The sequence below is a fragment of the Callorhinus ursinus genome, unplaced genomic scaffold (genome assembly GCF_003265705.2).
Source record: "Callorhinus ursinus isolate GAN/ISIS: 27379988/994484 unplaced genomic scaffold, GSC_fseal_2.0 scaffold59, whole genome shotgun sequence".
Taxonomy (NCBI): Eukaryota; Metazoa; Chordata; class Mammalia; order Carnivora; family Otariidae; genus Callorhinus; species Callorhinus ursinus.
The window spans coordinates 4,882,433-4,894,766 of record NW_027397121.1 but is presented as its reverse complement, the minus strand read 5'-3'; the positions used below and the strand labels follow the sequence as shown (position 1 = coordinate 4,894,766).

At 41.7% G+C, this 12,334-nt stretch overlaps 1 protein-coding gene and 1 long non-coding RNA gene across 5 annotated transcripts in view; one reads left to right on the top strand and one right to left on the bottom strand.

The window, feature by feature from the left end:
• Positions 1-12,334, top strand: part of LOC141371188 (uncharacterized) — a 47,465-nt gene that overhangs the window by 27,957 nt on the left and 7,174 nt on the right. The window lies entirely within an intron of this gene.
• Positions 1,343-12,334, bottom strand: part of SLC26A8 (solute carrier family 26 member 8) — a 91,495-nt gene continuing 80,503 nt past the window's right edge. For all 4 annotated transcript variants that reach the window (XM_073884976.1, XM_025862357.2, XM_073884975.1 and 1 more), the window contains 4 exons: positions 9,163-9,534; positions 7,130-7,184; positions 6,849-7,033; positions 1,343-2,107 (listed from right to left, as the gene is read on the bottom strand). In XM_073884976.1, coding sequence (XP_073741077.1) covers positions 1,676-2,107; positions 6,849-7,033; positions 7,130-7,184; positions 9,163-9,534 — 1,044 coding nt within the window. In that variant the 3' untranslated portion in view covers positions 1,343-1,675. The remainder of the gene's footprint in view (positions 2,108-6,848; positions 7,034-7,129; positions 7,185-9,162; positions 9,535-12,334) is intronic.

The following is a 12,334-nucleotide window of genomic DNA, read 5'->3' as shown; positions in this document are numbered from 1 at the left end:
CTGTCCCTGCTACCTTGACAATTCATTCTGAGTTCGACCCAGTTTCTGGTTAAGTCCTTGGTGCCATAGCAATTACCACTCAACTCCATCTGGCTGTGTTCCTGGGTGCCTAGCTTCTGTACTTACCCATGGTTACCATTCTTGGTCTCCCATTTGGCTCTGCCCTCCTTGCAGAACTTGGTTTAGGCCCAACTCCTACTCATCCGTCATTGCCATAGGGAGGACTTCCTTGACACCCGAGATAGGTTTAGGCCTTTTTGATGTATGCCTTCAGACTTTCCTATATTTTACCTTCAAGGTACTTATCACAATTTATAATTATTTTTGTCACCTATTCTGCTCATCTTGTATCTTCAGCACCTAGGACAGTACCTGGCATGCAGTACTCAATAAATGTATCGACTAAACATGAACAAATGAAGCTTGTGATGTGGGCTCCCACCTCTTTTAGGGTACAATTGTATATGACCTCGAGCTAGTTACAAAACTTATCTGAGTCTCAGGTTAAGCATGTAAAGTAGGGCTAATATCGTTCTATCTACCCCACAGTTTGGGGTGTGCATGGAGCAGATGTTTAGTGAATGTAGAATGAGTGATTGCACATGTCATCTCTGTGATAAGAGACACCTTTATTTTAACAAGAATTTCTTTCACCTAACAGATGAGAGAAATGGAGTACCCAAGCAAGAGGAATCTTGTTTATCAAGTGGAAAATAAAATTCAGGACTCCATATACCTTTGCCCGGGGGTCCATTATTTCTCTTCTGCTTACAGCTTAATACTAGATATTTTTAAATGGGGGAGTGGGAATTTTTTTGCATGGATTTGGACCAAACTAGTAATGGCTGACTTTTCCAATTCCTAAGAGGTTTGTGTCTGTCACAGACTTTAAGTTTGGTCCACCAAGAATCAGATTTTAGATTGCTTGTACCTTAAAAACTTGTAAGAAAGCAGCAGTGGTGAATGTGAATCTGAATACCAAAGAGAGCTCTAATACCTCTATAAGCTAATATTCTCATCAGTTGGTACAGCTTGACAGGTCTTCTGAAACAGTGGTAGGATAAGATCCTGACTTTGGAGTGATGGCAAAATTGTTTTCAACCTAACAATTCCTTGTACTCCAAGCCTCACAGGCTGGCTTAGTTTAACCTACCTATTTCTGCATTTCCACCATCAGTGTAGTGAAGATACCTTGCATATAAAATACAAGTGCTATCCAGTTTTTCCTTTTCTTGCTCATCTCTTCTTCACCATGTCCACCCACCTCTGGAATTTCTCCCACCCAATATTTCCTTAGGCATACAGAACATAGAGAAGGGAAAAGATGAAGGAAGGGTCCAAATGAAACTAGATTTATATATTTTATTTGAGCCTCATCTCTTTGGAGAAAGGGAAACAGATGAGAGGAGTAAGCTAGAGATGGTTGGACAAAGAAGGAAATCTTTCACTAGAATATCTGCTGAAGGTGAAATGAGGTAAGCCTAGATAGGGAATTCAGATAATTCTTGGTATTTAGTATTGTGATCTGGGAGTGAGATCCCAATGCTGAGCAAACAAGAGGCCAGTAGATGGAGGAGTCCCAAAACAAGAACTGTTAGGTCCTCTGACCAAGTGAACCCATTTGGGCAAGGAGGATTTGCCAAGGGAATCTGACTCCTTATTCCCAGTTCATTTCCTAAGGATCCACAGTTTTATTGCCCTTGGGTGAATATGAATTCTTATGTTGACGCCTCCTTTCCAATGACTGTGTCCTAGGCCGATCCTGACGTGGGGAGCTGGGAGGCATGGACTGATACAGAGGCCAGTACTGCTGCCGAGGGTAAGTATGAGCCCTTGGTCTGGGTTTGGACTCAGGCTCAGGCTCTAGCTCTGGTTCAGGCTCTCGCTCAGATTCAGGCTCTAACTCTGACTCAGGCTCCATCTCATGATCCAGGTCTAGCTCTAGATCCAGCCCAGCTTCTTGTTCTGACTCCAGTGTGGGCTCCAGCTCCAGGTCTAGCTCCAATTCCTCCCCTGTTATTGGTTTCTGAACCATGGTGTAGTCTGGATTTATGTTTTTGGAGACATCTAGAAGACTGCCGTTCATTTTATGTTCTGACTCTCCATTCTAAAATACACACAATTAGATGGGTTAAAATTTCCAATTAAATTTAACTTTTGAACAGTCAAGGAATTTCAGAATACAATAGGACTTAAGATACAAGAAATCATGAGTCCCTGGCAAAGCAGAAAATATTTCTGGCTCACATCTGCTTTTCATCTTCACACCTTCCAGTTCCTTGTTTACTCCCTATTCTTCAGGCTCTATTAATCCATAACTTCTGATTTCTTTGGCTTTCCTAGCTAGCCTGGATTTCATGGCCAACCATTAAAACAGCAGTGGTCTTGGCAGCATTCTGAAACATCTTGTCTTCTTGATCTTACTTGTCTTTCCAACCCCCAGTGTAATTTTGGCAGGGCACGTAAGGCCCTTTGTGACCTTGCCTCTTGACATCTTCTTTAGCTTTACCCACATCTGTAGTCTCCACCCTTTGCTCTAGCCTTAAAGATAACCAAAGATGTCTGACTTCTGCTTACCTTTGCTCATGCTGCTCCCTGTGCCTGCCTTGTCCTTCTCCACCTTGTCCACATACACTTATTCACCATTCCAAATTCAGATCAAAGATGACCAACCAGGATCACAGCTCCCTTTGTGTTCCAGCTATACCTCACTCACACTTCTATCACAGTGCCAATAATGTATTGCCTTATTTATTTACAAATCTATTTCCCCTATTAGACTCTAAGCTCCTTGAGGTAAGGCAGTGCCTGGTTTTTGATAACCCCAGTACCAGGCACCGAGCCTGTCACATAGCAGATGCCCCACAGGCTTGGTGAATCAGCTTTGCAGAAGCATTCCATAGAATTAACAACTTTCACCTCTTCTGAAACAATTTTTTCTCTTCTACCATATGACACTCTTTTGCTTTTCCTCCTTCCTTCCTGGTTGCTTCTCTCCGGTCTATTTGTTGTCTCCTCTACTTCTTTTGGACTTCTAAATGTTGGTAAACCCCAGGGCTCAATCCTGGGAACTTCGGTACCTACACTTCTTTATAGGGAGTTTTATTTAGTCCCATAATTTTCATTATTATCTATGTGCCAATGACTTCTTGGTTATAACCCTTCCCCTGATCTGCTTGTTCATATACCCATTTCCATTCTGACATCTCCACTTGGATGTTTACCAGGCATCTTAAATTTAATACATCCAAAGTAGAATTTGCTCCTCTCCTAAGTTCCCTAGCTTAGCTGTCAGAAAAAATTTTGACATATTCAATACCTAGTCTTAGTATAAGTCCTGATAAGGATGTTAGTAAACTAGAAAAATACTTTTTAAAAACAGAGTATAGACATTGGGGAGGGTATGTGCTATGGTGAGCGCTGTGAATTGTGTAAGACTGTTGAATAACAGACCTGTACCTCTGAAACAAATAATACATTATATGTTAAAAAAAAAAAAAAGAAGATAGTAGGAAGGGAGAAATGAAGGGGGAGAAATCGGAGGGCGAGACAAACCATGAGAGACGATGGACTCTGAGAAACAAACTGAGGGTTCTAGAGGGGAGAGGGGTGGGGAGATGGGTTAGCCTGGTGATGGGTATTAAAGAGGGCCTGTACTGAATGGGGCACTGGGTGTTATAAGCAAACAATGCATCATGGAACACTACATCAAAAACTAATGACTAACATAACATAATAAAAAAATGAAAAAAAATAGAAACAGAGTAAATATGATGTCTATCTTAAGCCAACCGTTACCACTATCCTTAATAGAGATACGTAAGAAGTTTTTCTCATAAAATTCAGGAGTAAGACAAGACAGCCCATTATTACTTACATTGTTCTGGGAGATCTAGCTAATGCCATAATATATGATACTGAAATAAGAATTTTGACAATTGGAAAATAAGGTATTTACATTATTTGTAGAAAATATTTTTCTATCTAGAAAACTCAAGAGAATTAACAATAAAACCTCTTAGGTCTAATAAAAGGATTCACAAAGGTGGCCAAATAATTTTATACAAATCAATAGGTTTCCCATGGGCTAGCAATTGCCAGGTAGAAAATATAACGAAAAAGAATGTTCATTTAAAAAAATCAATAAAAGTATAAAACAAAGTATAAAGTATTTAGAATTTGTCTGTATAAGGAAAATCAGAAAATCTTACTATGAATGCAATGTTTAAAAAGACTGAATAAATGTAAAAACAGCCCATGTTCCTAGATAGGAAGAACAAATACTGTAAAGATAGCAATTGTCAAATTATTTTATATTTTTAATGCAATTCTAATGAGAATTTGAGTGGGATCCTTTTTTGGGGGGAGTTGGGGTGCTGATAAAAGATTTAAAAGTTTGTTTGGAAGAATAAATTGGTGAGAATGACTTAGCAGATTTTGAAATAGAGGACTGGTGACACATGACTTCTTAACCATATGCTAAATGTATTACAAAGCTGTATTGAAGCTACACTCAACAGTGAAAACACTAAGCTGGAAATAGACTTTAGTTTTCATAAGACTGTAATATTTTATAAAAATAGCATTTCTAATCAGTGGAGGAAAGATAGCTTATCCAATAGATGAGTTAGCTCAGAATGGCTTGCTGTACAGATAAGAATTAAAGATTATTCTTTTAACACTGCACACTGAAATATATTCTAACTAGATTAAAGAGTATAATATATAAACAGTTAAAACATAAACATCTAGAAGAAAATACAAACAATTAATTTATTTCCTAAGTGAGATGACATTCTAAACAAAAGGCAAATGGAAAATAAGAAAAGGTTAATATAGGAAAGACAATGTAATATGTAAAGAAAATCTGCCAAGTATATCATAATTATAAATAAAATAGAGAAAATTTCACTTAGCGTAAAGGCAGACTACATAATTCAGACCTCCTACTGAGGACAGCCACAAGAGCTGGGTAAAATATTTTGAAACTTCTGCTTGAAGACACTACAAAGCTAACAAACATCATGAAGAACTACCAGGCCAAGATTTGGAAAAGTGAAAATCTACAGAGGTGAGTCTGGCATTTGGGACCAGTTTTGTAGAAGGTATTTGATGAATTCGAAGTGACACATATATACAGAGCAGTGCCTTTGACAACTTTAAGGGCTTAAGAGTTGCCAAAGTTGCATTACAGGGTCTGCCAAGGGAAGGGCTGTGGCACGCAGCCACGGCTGGGCTGTGGGTCATCTGCATGGCCTAGAATACCTCAAGTCCTAAAATCAGATCAGTTAACCTGGATTGCTAGTGCCTCCAGGTACTTGGCAAAACAATCAAATTCTTTCTAGAAGAAAAATATTATCCTGGGCCCCAAAATATTTTTATAAACATTTTCTAAATACAGTGTCTGGCACACACTCAAAGACTACCAGGCACACTAGACTGATAGTGAAAGATGGACATTGAATCTCTAAGGCAGTAGTTCTCAAAGTGTGGATACAAAGTAGTATCAGCATTAACCAGTACTTGTTAGCAATGCAAATTCTTAGGCCCTACCCCAGATCCACTGAATCAGAAATTCAGGGGATATGGGGCACAGAGGGATCCGCAGTCCATGTTTTAACAGCATATTTTGGTGATTCTGATGCGTACTAAAGTTTGAGAGCCACAGGAAATCTCTAAGCATAAGCAGGAGGACCTCTGTCAGAAATGTTGTTAAGAGAATTGTTGCTCCATGTGGGGATAAACCTGAAACACTCTGAGGTTTCTTCCAACTGAAAGGCCTTGTGACTCTATGATTTTGTAGATGGGAGTGGAGTATAGAGCAGAATAGAAAAAATATGTGCATCGAGGAAAAATTTGTTCTGGATAAGCAGAGGCACATAACCTGTGAGAATTATCAATAAGCAAGGGAAATACATTACTTTAAAAAGAAAAAGAAAGTGGGGTGCCTGGCTGATTCAGTCTGTAGAAGATGCAACTCTTGATATCAGGGTCATGAGTTCAAGCCTCACATCGGGCACAGAGTTTACTTAAAAAGAAAAAGAAAAAAAAAGGCAGTGTTTTACAAGCTTGGATATCTTTTACTTCTTCAAGTATTCAAAAAAACGTATTACTCTGGTAATACTTGTCATAAAGAATTCAAACATTATTAAAATGAATTAAGTCAAAGAATCAGGGGTTTAATTAAAAAACAATTTCTAGTCATTAGATAATATTTGGTGCCCATCTGTATTTTAGTTTCCTTTTCTTTGAGGTGGGAGGCAAGGGGATATCTTTAACCTTCACAGACACTGATTTAAAAACACTGAAAGAGGCCCAGGTCTTTACTTAGTATTAATAAATGGCTAAAAGTTCTGGCTTATAGATCATTCTCCTTTGCATTTGTCAGGTTGAGTAACTCTTATGTTACTCCCAATGTAAATAAGAGCCAAAGTGTTAGATTGTCAGATCTTTACATCTGCTAGTCCATCAGTTCTATTATTCATCCTACAGGTGGTGTAGGGATGGATTCTAAAGGTATAGCTAGCGGAGATATTTAAAATATTCAGTAACTGGGATGGCACTGGCACTAACCAAGCTTGCTGTAAAAGGATCCTTGAGACCTCTGCTGTGTTGGGTAACACTCTCTTCAGTTGGGAAAGGATCCTGAATGGCACCCAGATGCCACGGCAGTGGGGAGACCTTGGGACTCAGTTCCACTGCTATTTACCAACTGGTAAGGGAGCCCTTCAATGTCCCAAAATTTGGCACCGCCATACTCAAAAAACTTTCCTGGCCATTGCTCACCTCTACTTAATCAAGGGTCTCCCCCTGCTCAACCCCCACAAGGATGCTTCACATCATCCAACCTTGTCTGTTTCTGAGTAGGTTTCCTGTATCACTGTCTCAGATTCGTCCATGCTTAACTCGGATGGCTCTGGAAACTTCCTCGACAAGGCAAACAGCACAGCATCATGGAGGGTGAGGAACAGCTGGGCCTTGGTGATGCCAGTGTCAAAGAAATCATTCCTCTCAAAGGCCCTGACCACAGAAGCTACAAACCAAACCCAGAACACACACAAGGTCAGACACCTGGGGAGGAGAGCATTCAGGGTGCAAATAGCCCTCCCATAGGGTGAAGGATACTCACAGTGACACCCTGAAATGAGTACCAAAATGTTCGCATTTTGGAAAGCATTGCACATCTGTGAGGAGAGAGTAAATCAGCGTTAGTTATCTTCACGCTCACTAGGAAAGGGCCTTCTGATTAGCTAAGTTTTAATACCCCTTTGGTCATTCACTTGTCTGGAGTATATGTACTTCTGCATTCCAATTCAGCTCTATAAACATTAGATGAGTGGACTTTCATATGCCAGGAAATGTCTAAAGTGCTGGGAATACGAAAGAGAATCAGATGTTCTCATGTGGGGTGGGGAGTGAGAGGGAGTGTTGCCCATGGTCTCAGGTGGTAACAGTTCACATAAATAATGCTCCTGAGCACAGTGCTAGGAGACAGACAGGCACAGGTGTGATGGGAACCTACTGGACAGCCCTTGGGAACAGCCAGATCTTGGTATTACTGCTTAGTGTATGCATGTGACCCCCTTCCTCCTGGAGTGCACTGAGCAGAGGAAAAAAAAAAAAAGTGGCCCAGAGATGGTCAAGTGACATAGTAGAGAATGGAATTCAGGAATCCTGAGGCTCATATTCAGAACTACTCTGCACAGCCCAGCAGCGCAACCAAAGACAGAAAAGTCCCAAAGATAAGACATTGAGTTTAATTGAATCTGAAAACGGGGTGGAGACAAAGATGTCTTGGATGGGGGAGCCCTTAGCATTAACTTCTTCTGAGCCTCTCATTTTATAGATGAGGAAATCAAGATCCAGTGCAATTTACTAAACTACCTTGGGTCAGATGGACAGCGAATGGTAGCAAAGCCAGGGTGGAGGACACAACCACAGACGGCCACCCAGAGTTCTTTCTGCTCTGAGAAGTTTCCTGTTGCCTCAGACCAAAGAGGAGCTGGACTCACATAAGGGAGAATCGTAGTTCTTTAGGAATAAGAAGGTTTGATAAGATAGGATCAGAGGATAAAAGAAGGAAAATCAACCAAGGATCAGAGGATAAAAGAAGGAAAATCAACCAAAGGAGTAGATCTCAAAAAAAGAGGTGGGTGCAGTCAGACCCGGGAAGTGAGTGTTCAGGATGTTTACACCTGAGCCATCACCAACAGGAGCAAGAGTGAAACAGAGGGCTGTAGAGGGACATAAGCTGGCTGAAAAGCAGATATTGTACTTATGAGACATTAACAATAAAGCCAATAAGGCTAGTTGTGCATCTAACTGTCCACATAAGGAGAGGAATGACAACTGTTGGAGAAACCAGAGAGTAGGAGAGAATCCAGGACTCAGGGACACAGCTTCTGAAGGACAAGTCATCCCTGCCCTTCTTACCCAAAGATGTGGGCAAGGAGGAAGGAACTGGGGAGATCCTGTGGGTCCTCGACAAGGTAGCCCCAGGCTTGCAGAGTCCTCTTATCACATCTTCACATCTGAGAGTCTTTGGCAAGGTCTACTGCAGAGCAGCGATATGGTGGAGGATTCTTGGTGTGCTTTTTTTCTGTAGCATTCAGACCTGTTCTTGAAAAGATCTGAACTCCTAGGATACACTGGGAGTGGCTGGGTGGGTAGCACAGATTTCTGCCTCAGTGGTATTAAAATTTCCCACTTTTGAGTTTTTGAGAAATAATATGCCATGCTTAGAGAACCAATCCCGGTTCAATCAATCAGAGTGGTTCATTTTCTTTTTAATCTGGTTGACTTTTTTTTTTTAAGATTTTATTTATTTGTCAGAGAGAGAGACAGAGAGCACAAGCAGGGAGAGCAGCAGAGAGAGGGAGAGGGAGAAGCAGGCACCCCACTGAGCAGGGAGCCCAACGCGGGGCTCGATCCCAGGACCCCGGGATCATGACCTGAGCTGAAGGCAGATGCTTCACCGACTGAGCCACCCAGGTGCCCCTTACTCTGGTTGACCTTAAATTGTCTTTAGTGTCCAAGTTTCTAGTAGCCCTGGAGTCACACAGCAGCTGATCAGTGACAGACAGCATTTAATCGGGATCTGGGCAGGCAGGGACAGGGGTAGGAAGGGATCAAGGCTCTTGTGAAAGCCTCCTCAATACTTACCTGTCTTAACACCACTGAAGCCTGTGGATCCACAAAATGGACCATGGAGAAATCCAGGATAATGGTGTGGATGCTGGGTAGAAGAGAGACATCTGAGAAGGGGAGGAATGATCTGTCCCTCCCCTGGTTTTCAGCAATGCCAGGCAGTGGCATCGAGATGTTTCTAGAGGGATTATTAGAAAGCCAAGCTTTGTCCACGTCCTCGTAGTCTGGCCTGGGGTTTCTGTGAGACGTGGCAGATATGGTGTATGGCACTTGTTCATCAGATGTGGACTGGCTCATGTTCATGCTCTCAAAACGTGAGCAGCGGATCAGGTTAATGGAGGAGGAGTCCTGGTCCTGTTTACTTTCAAATTGTTCTGTATAGACAACCTGAGACAACAGAGTTAGGGGAGGACAGTGAGGAGCTCAGAGGAGGGTTACTATGCCATTTCTGTCTACGGACTCACCTTCCTCTCTGGCAGGAAAGCTCCCCGCAGACTAGGAGCTTGGATTTCTCTTGGATACCTCATTGTCACTTTGAGCTCACAACTAAAACCACATTCACCAGCATTTCCCTCCCAACTTCCCTCGGTGTACCAGGGATGATTTCATTGTCCTGTGAGCCAGACTTAAAATCACCTTTGCTTTATTCCTTCCCCTCATCCCTGGGTTCTAATTTGTCTCCAGCACCTCCTAACACATTGTTTGAAGTGTTTCCTCCATCAGTCCCTTTCTCGACGCCTCCATCTTTCATCAGACTTCCTTAAGAAGATAGAAGTTCCTTGAGCAGGGCTGTCTTTGCCCTTTGCTCCTTTCATCCTAATAGGGCCTGGAGTGCCTGCCATAGCTTAAGGACAGTACCAAGCCCCGGGAATACAACGGGCATGCAGTCACAGGCACCAGGTTCTGCCTGGGGAGAGGGCGTGTGTCCATCCAAAGGAGAAACAACAACATAGATAGACAAGAACTATAAGGTACATGGAAAAAATTTTTTAAAAATGCATTTGCTAGAGTGGTATACTTTGGGGGGATGTTTCTTCTTTTTTTTTTTCTGCCTGTTGTGCTAATAATATTGCTTATGAAATGAATTTAAAAAACATAAAAACATGAAGGTAAAAACTGTACAAGGTAGTATATGTTGTAGAACAACAACAACAAAAAAGTGGTGTGGATGGCTAATAAATTATAGTTCAATGGAGAGGGGTGTTCCTCAAGGCTTGAGAGTCCCTCGGGCCAGGCCTTTGGGGGAACAGTGGAGGACAGGCTCAGTGGCGGGGAGATGCAAGGTCCTTCGGGTGGAAGGAGATCTCTGAGAGCCTCCCCTTACTCTCCCTCATCCACTCTACACACTCTTGTCCCTTAAGGACTTTCCAGATTCACTTGCACCATTGTCTGCCTGAACTTACTTCCCAGGCCAAGCCTCTTACTCAGAGGACCCAATACTTATTTCCACCCCAGTGTCTTTGTCCAACCTTATCCACACACTGGGAGTCCTCTTCGTCGTCCCCATCTGACCTAAATCCAAATTCCTCTCTCCTGCCTAGCTCGTCCATGGCTACCAGGAGATTTGCCTGACTTTTCGAACTCATGCCAATCTTTCTTTATCGGAAGTCTTAGAGTTGTTCAATTTAAAGACACAACTCTGAACATGACAGTATACTGTATGGAATGGTTGACTGTCCTACTTCACCAATTTTTTAAAAACATTTTATTTATTTGAGAGAGAGAAAGCCTGAGAGAGAGAGAGAGAGAGAGAGAGAGAGGGACAGAAACATGAGCCAGGGGCGGGGCAGAGAAGCAGACTCCCCGCTGACCAGGGAGCCCGATGCTGGACTCAACCCAAGGACTCTGGGATCATGACCTGAGCCAAAGGCAGAAGCTTAGCCAACTGAACCACTCAAGCATCCCCTACTTCATCAATTGTAAGATGCACCACACTTTTTTAAATTGTCAAGAAAGAAAAACAAATCACTGCAAATTAAACTGTGACATGCCATCAATTACACAATGAATACACATTTCAGAGATGTGAAAAGAACATATATCTTAGGATTGATAAAATACAGAAATAGCCTTGTAGGTCACATTAATAGAGAGTCATCTCCCTAGTCTGACTTAAAATTCCATGTTTTGGGGCCCCTGGCTGGCTCAGTCAGTACAGCATGCAACTCTGGATCTCGGGTTTGTCAGTTCAAGCCCCATGTTGGGTATAAAGATAACTTAAAAATAAAATCGTTAAAATAAAATAAAATAAAATTCCACGAATTCTTTCAAAATAATTATGTGATTTTGAGGGGCTATATATGGGTGGGCATGGAGATGAAACAAAATTGACCATGAGTTGATAAATCTTGAAGTGGATGCTGGGTATATTGAGGCTCATTATACTTGTCTCTACTTTTGTTTATGTTCAAAATTTCCATGAAAAAACATTTTTAAAAAAGGACAACCTGGATGAACCTCCAGGACATTATGATGAGTGAAGTAAGCCAGTCACAAAAAGACAAATCCTGTATGATTCCACTTAATGAGGGATCTGGAACAGTCAAATTCACAGAGACAGAAGGTAGAATGGGGGTAGCCAGGGGCTGGGAGGAGGAGGAAACAGGGAGCTGTTGTTTAATGGGGACAGAGCTCCAGTTTTGCAAGGTAAAAAAAAAAATCTGCAGATAGATGGTAGGGATGATTGCACAACAATGTGAATATATTTAATGCTACTGAACTGCATACTTCAAAATGGTTAAGATGGCAAATTTCATGTGATGTGTTTTACCGCAATAAAAAAGAAAAAGAAAAAAGAACTACCTGAGGACAGAGACCCTTCAAATTCATTTTCCTTTTTCATAGTGTCACAGTTCTGGGTGTAGGGTAGAAGTGCAATAAATACTAGGTGATCCTATTCTACTCTAAAGTGTATTTGCTGATGCCCTGTAAACACCCTCTACGATGCTCAGTGCAGTGTGGAAACAAAAATTAGATAGAGTGGTAATTCTGTCCTCTTGGCAGGAAAGTTGGTGTTTTCAGGGAGTTGAGTAGAACTTACGCTCCATTAGGGCATACAGGAATGAGAATGGGTGCTTAGTATTTGCAGGTGCTACATGAGGGGGACAGGAGGTGTTTTTGTCGGGGGGAGTAAATGTGTGTGTGTGTGTAGATAGAATTCCCCTCCAGGGTGTTATGCTGAGTGAAA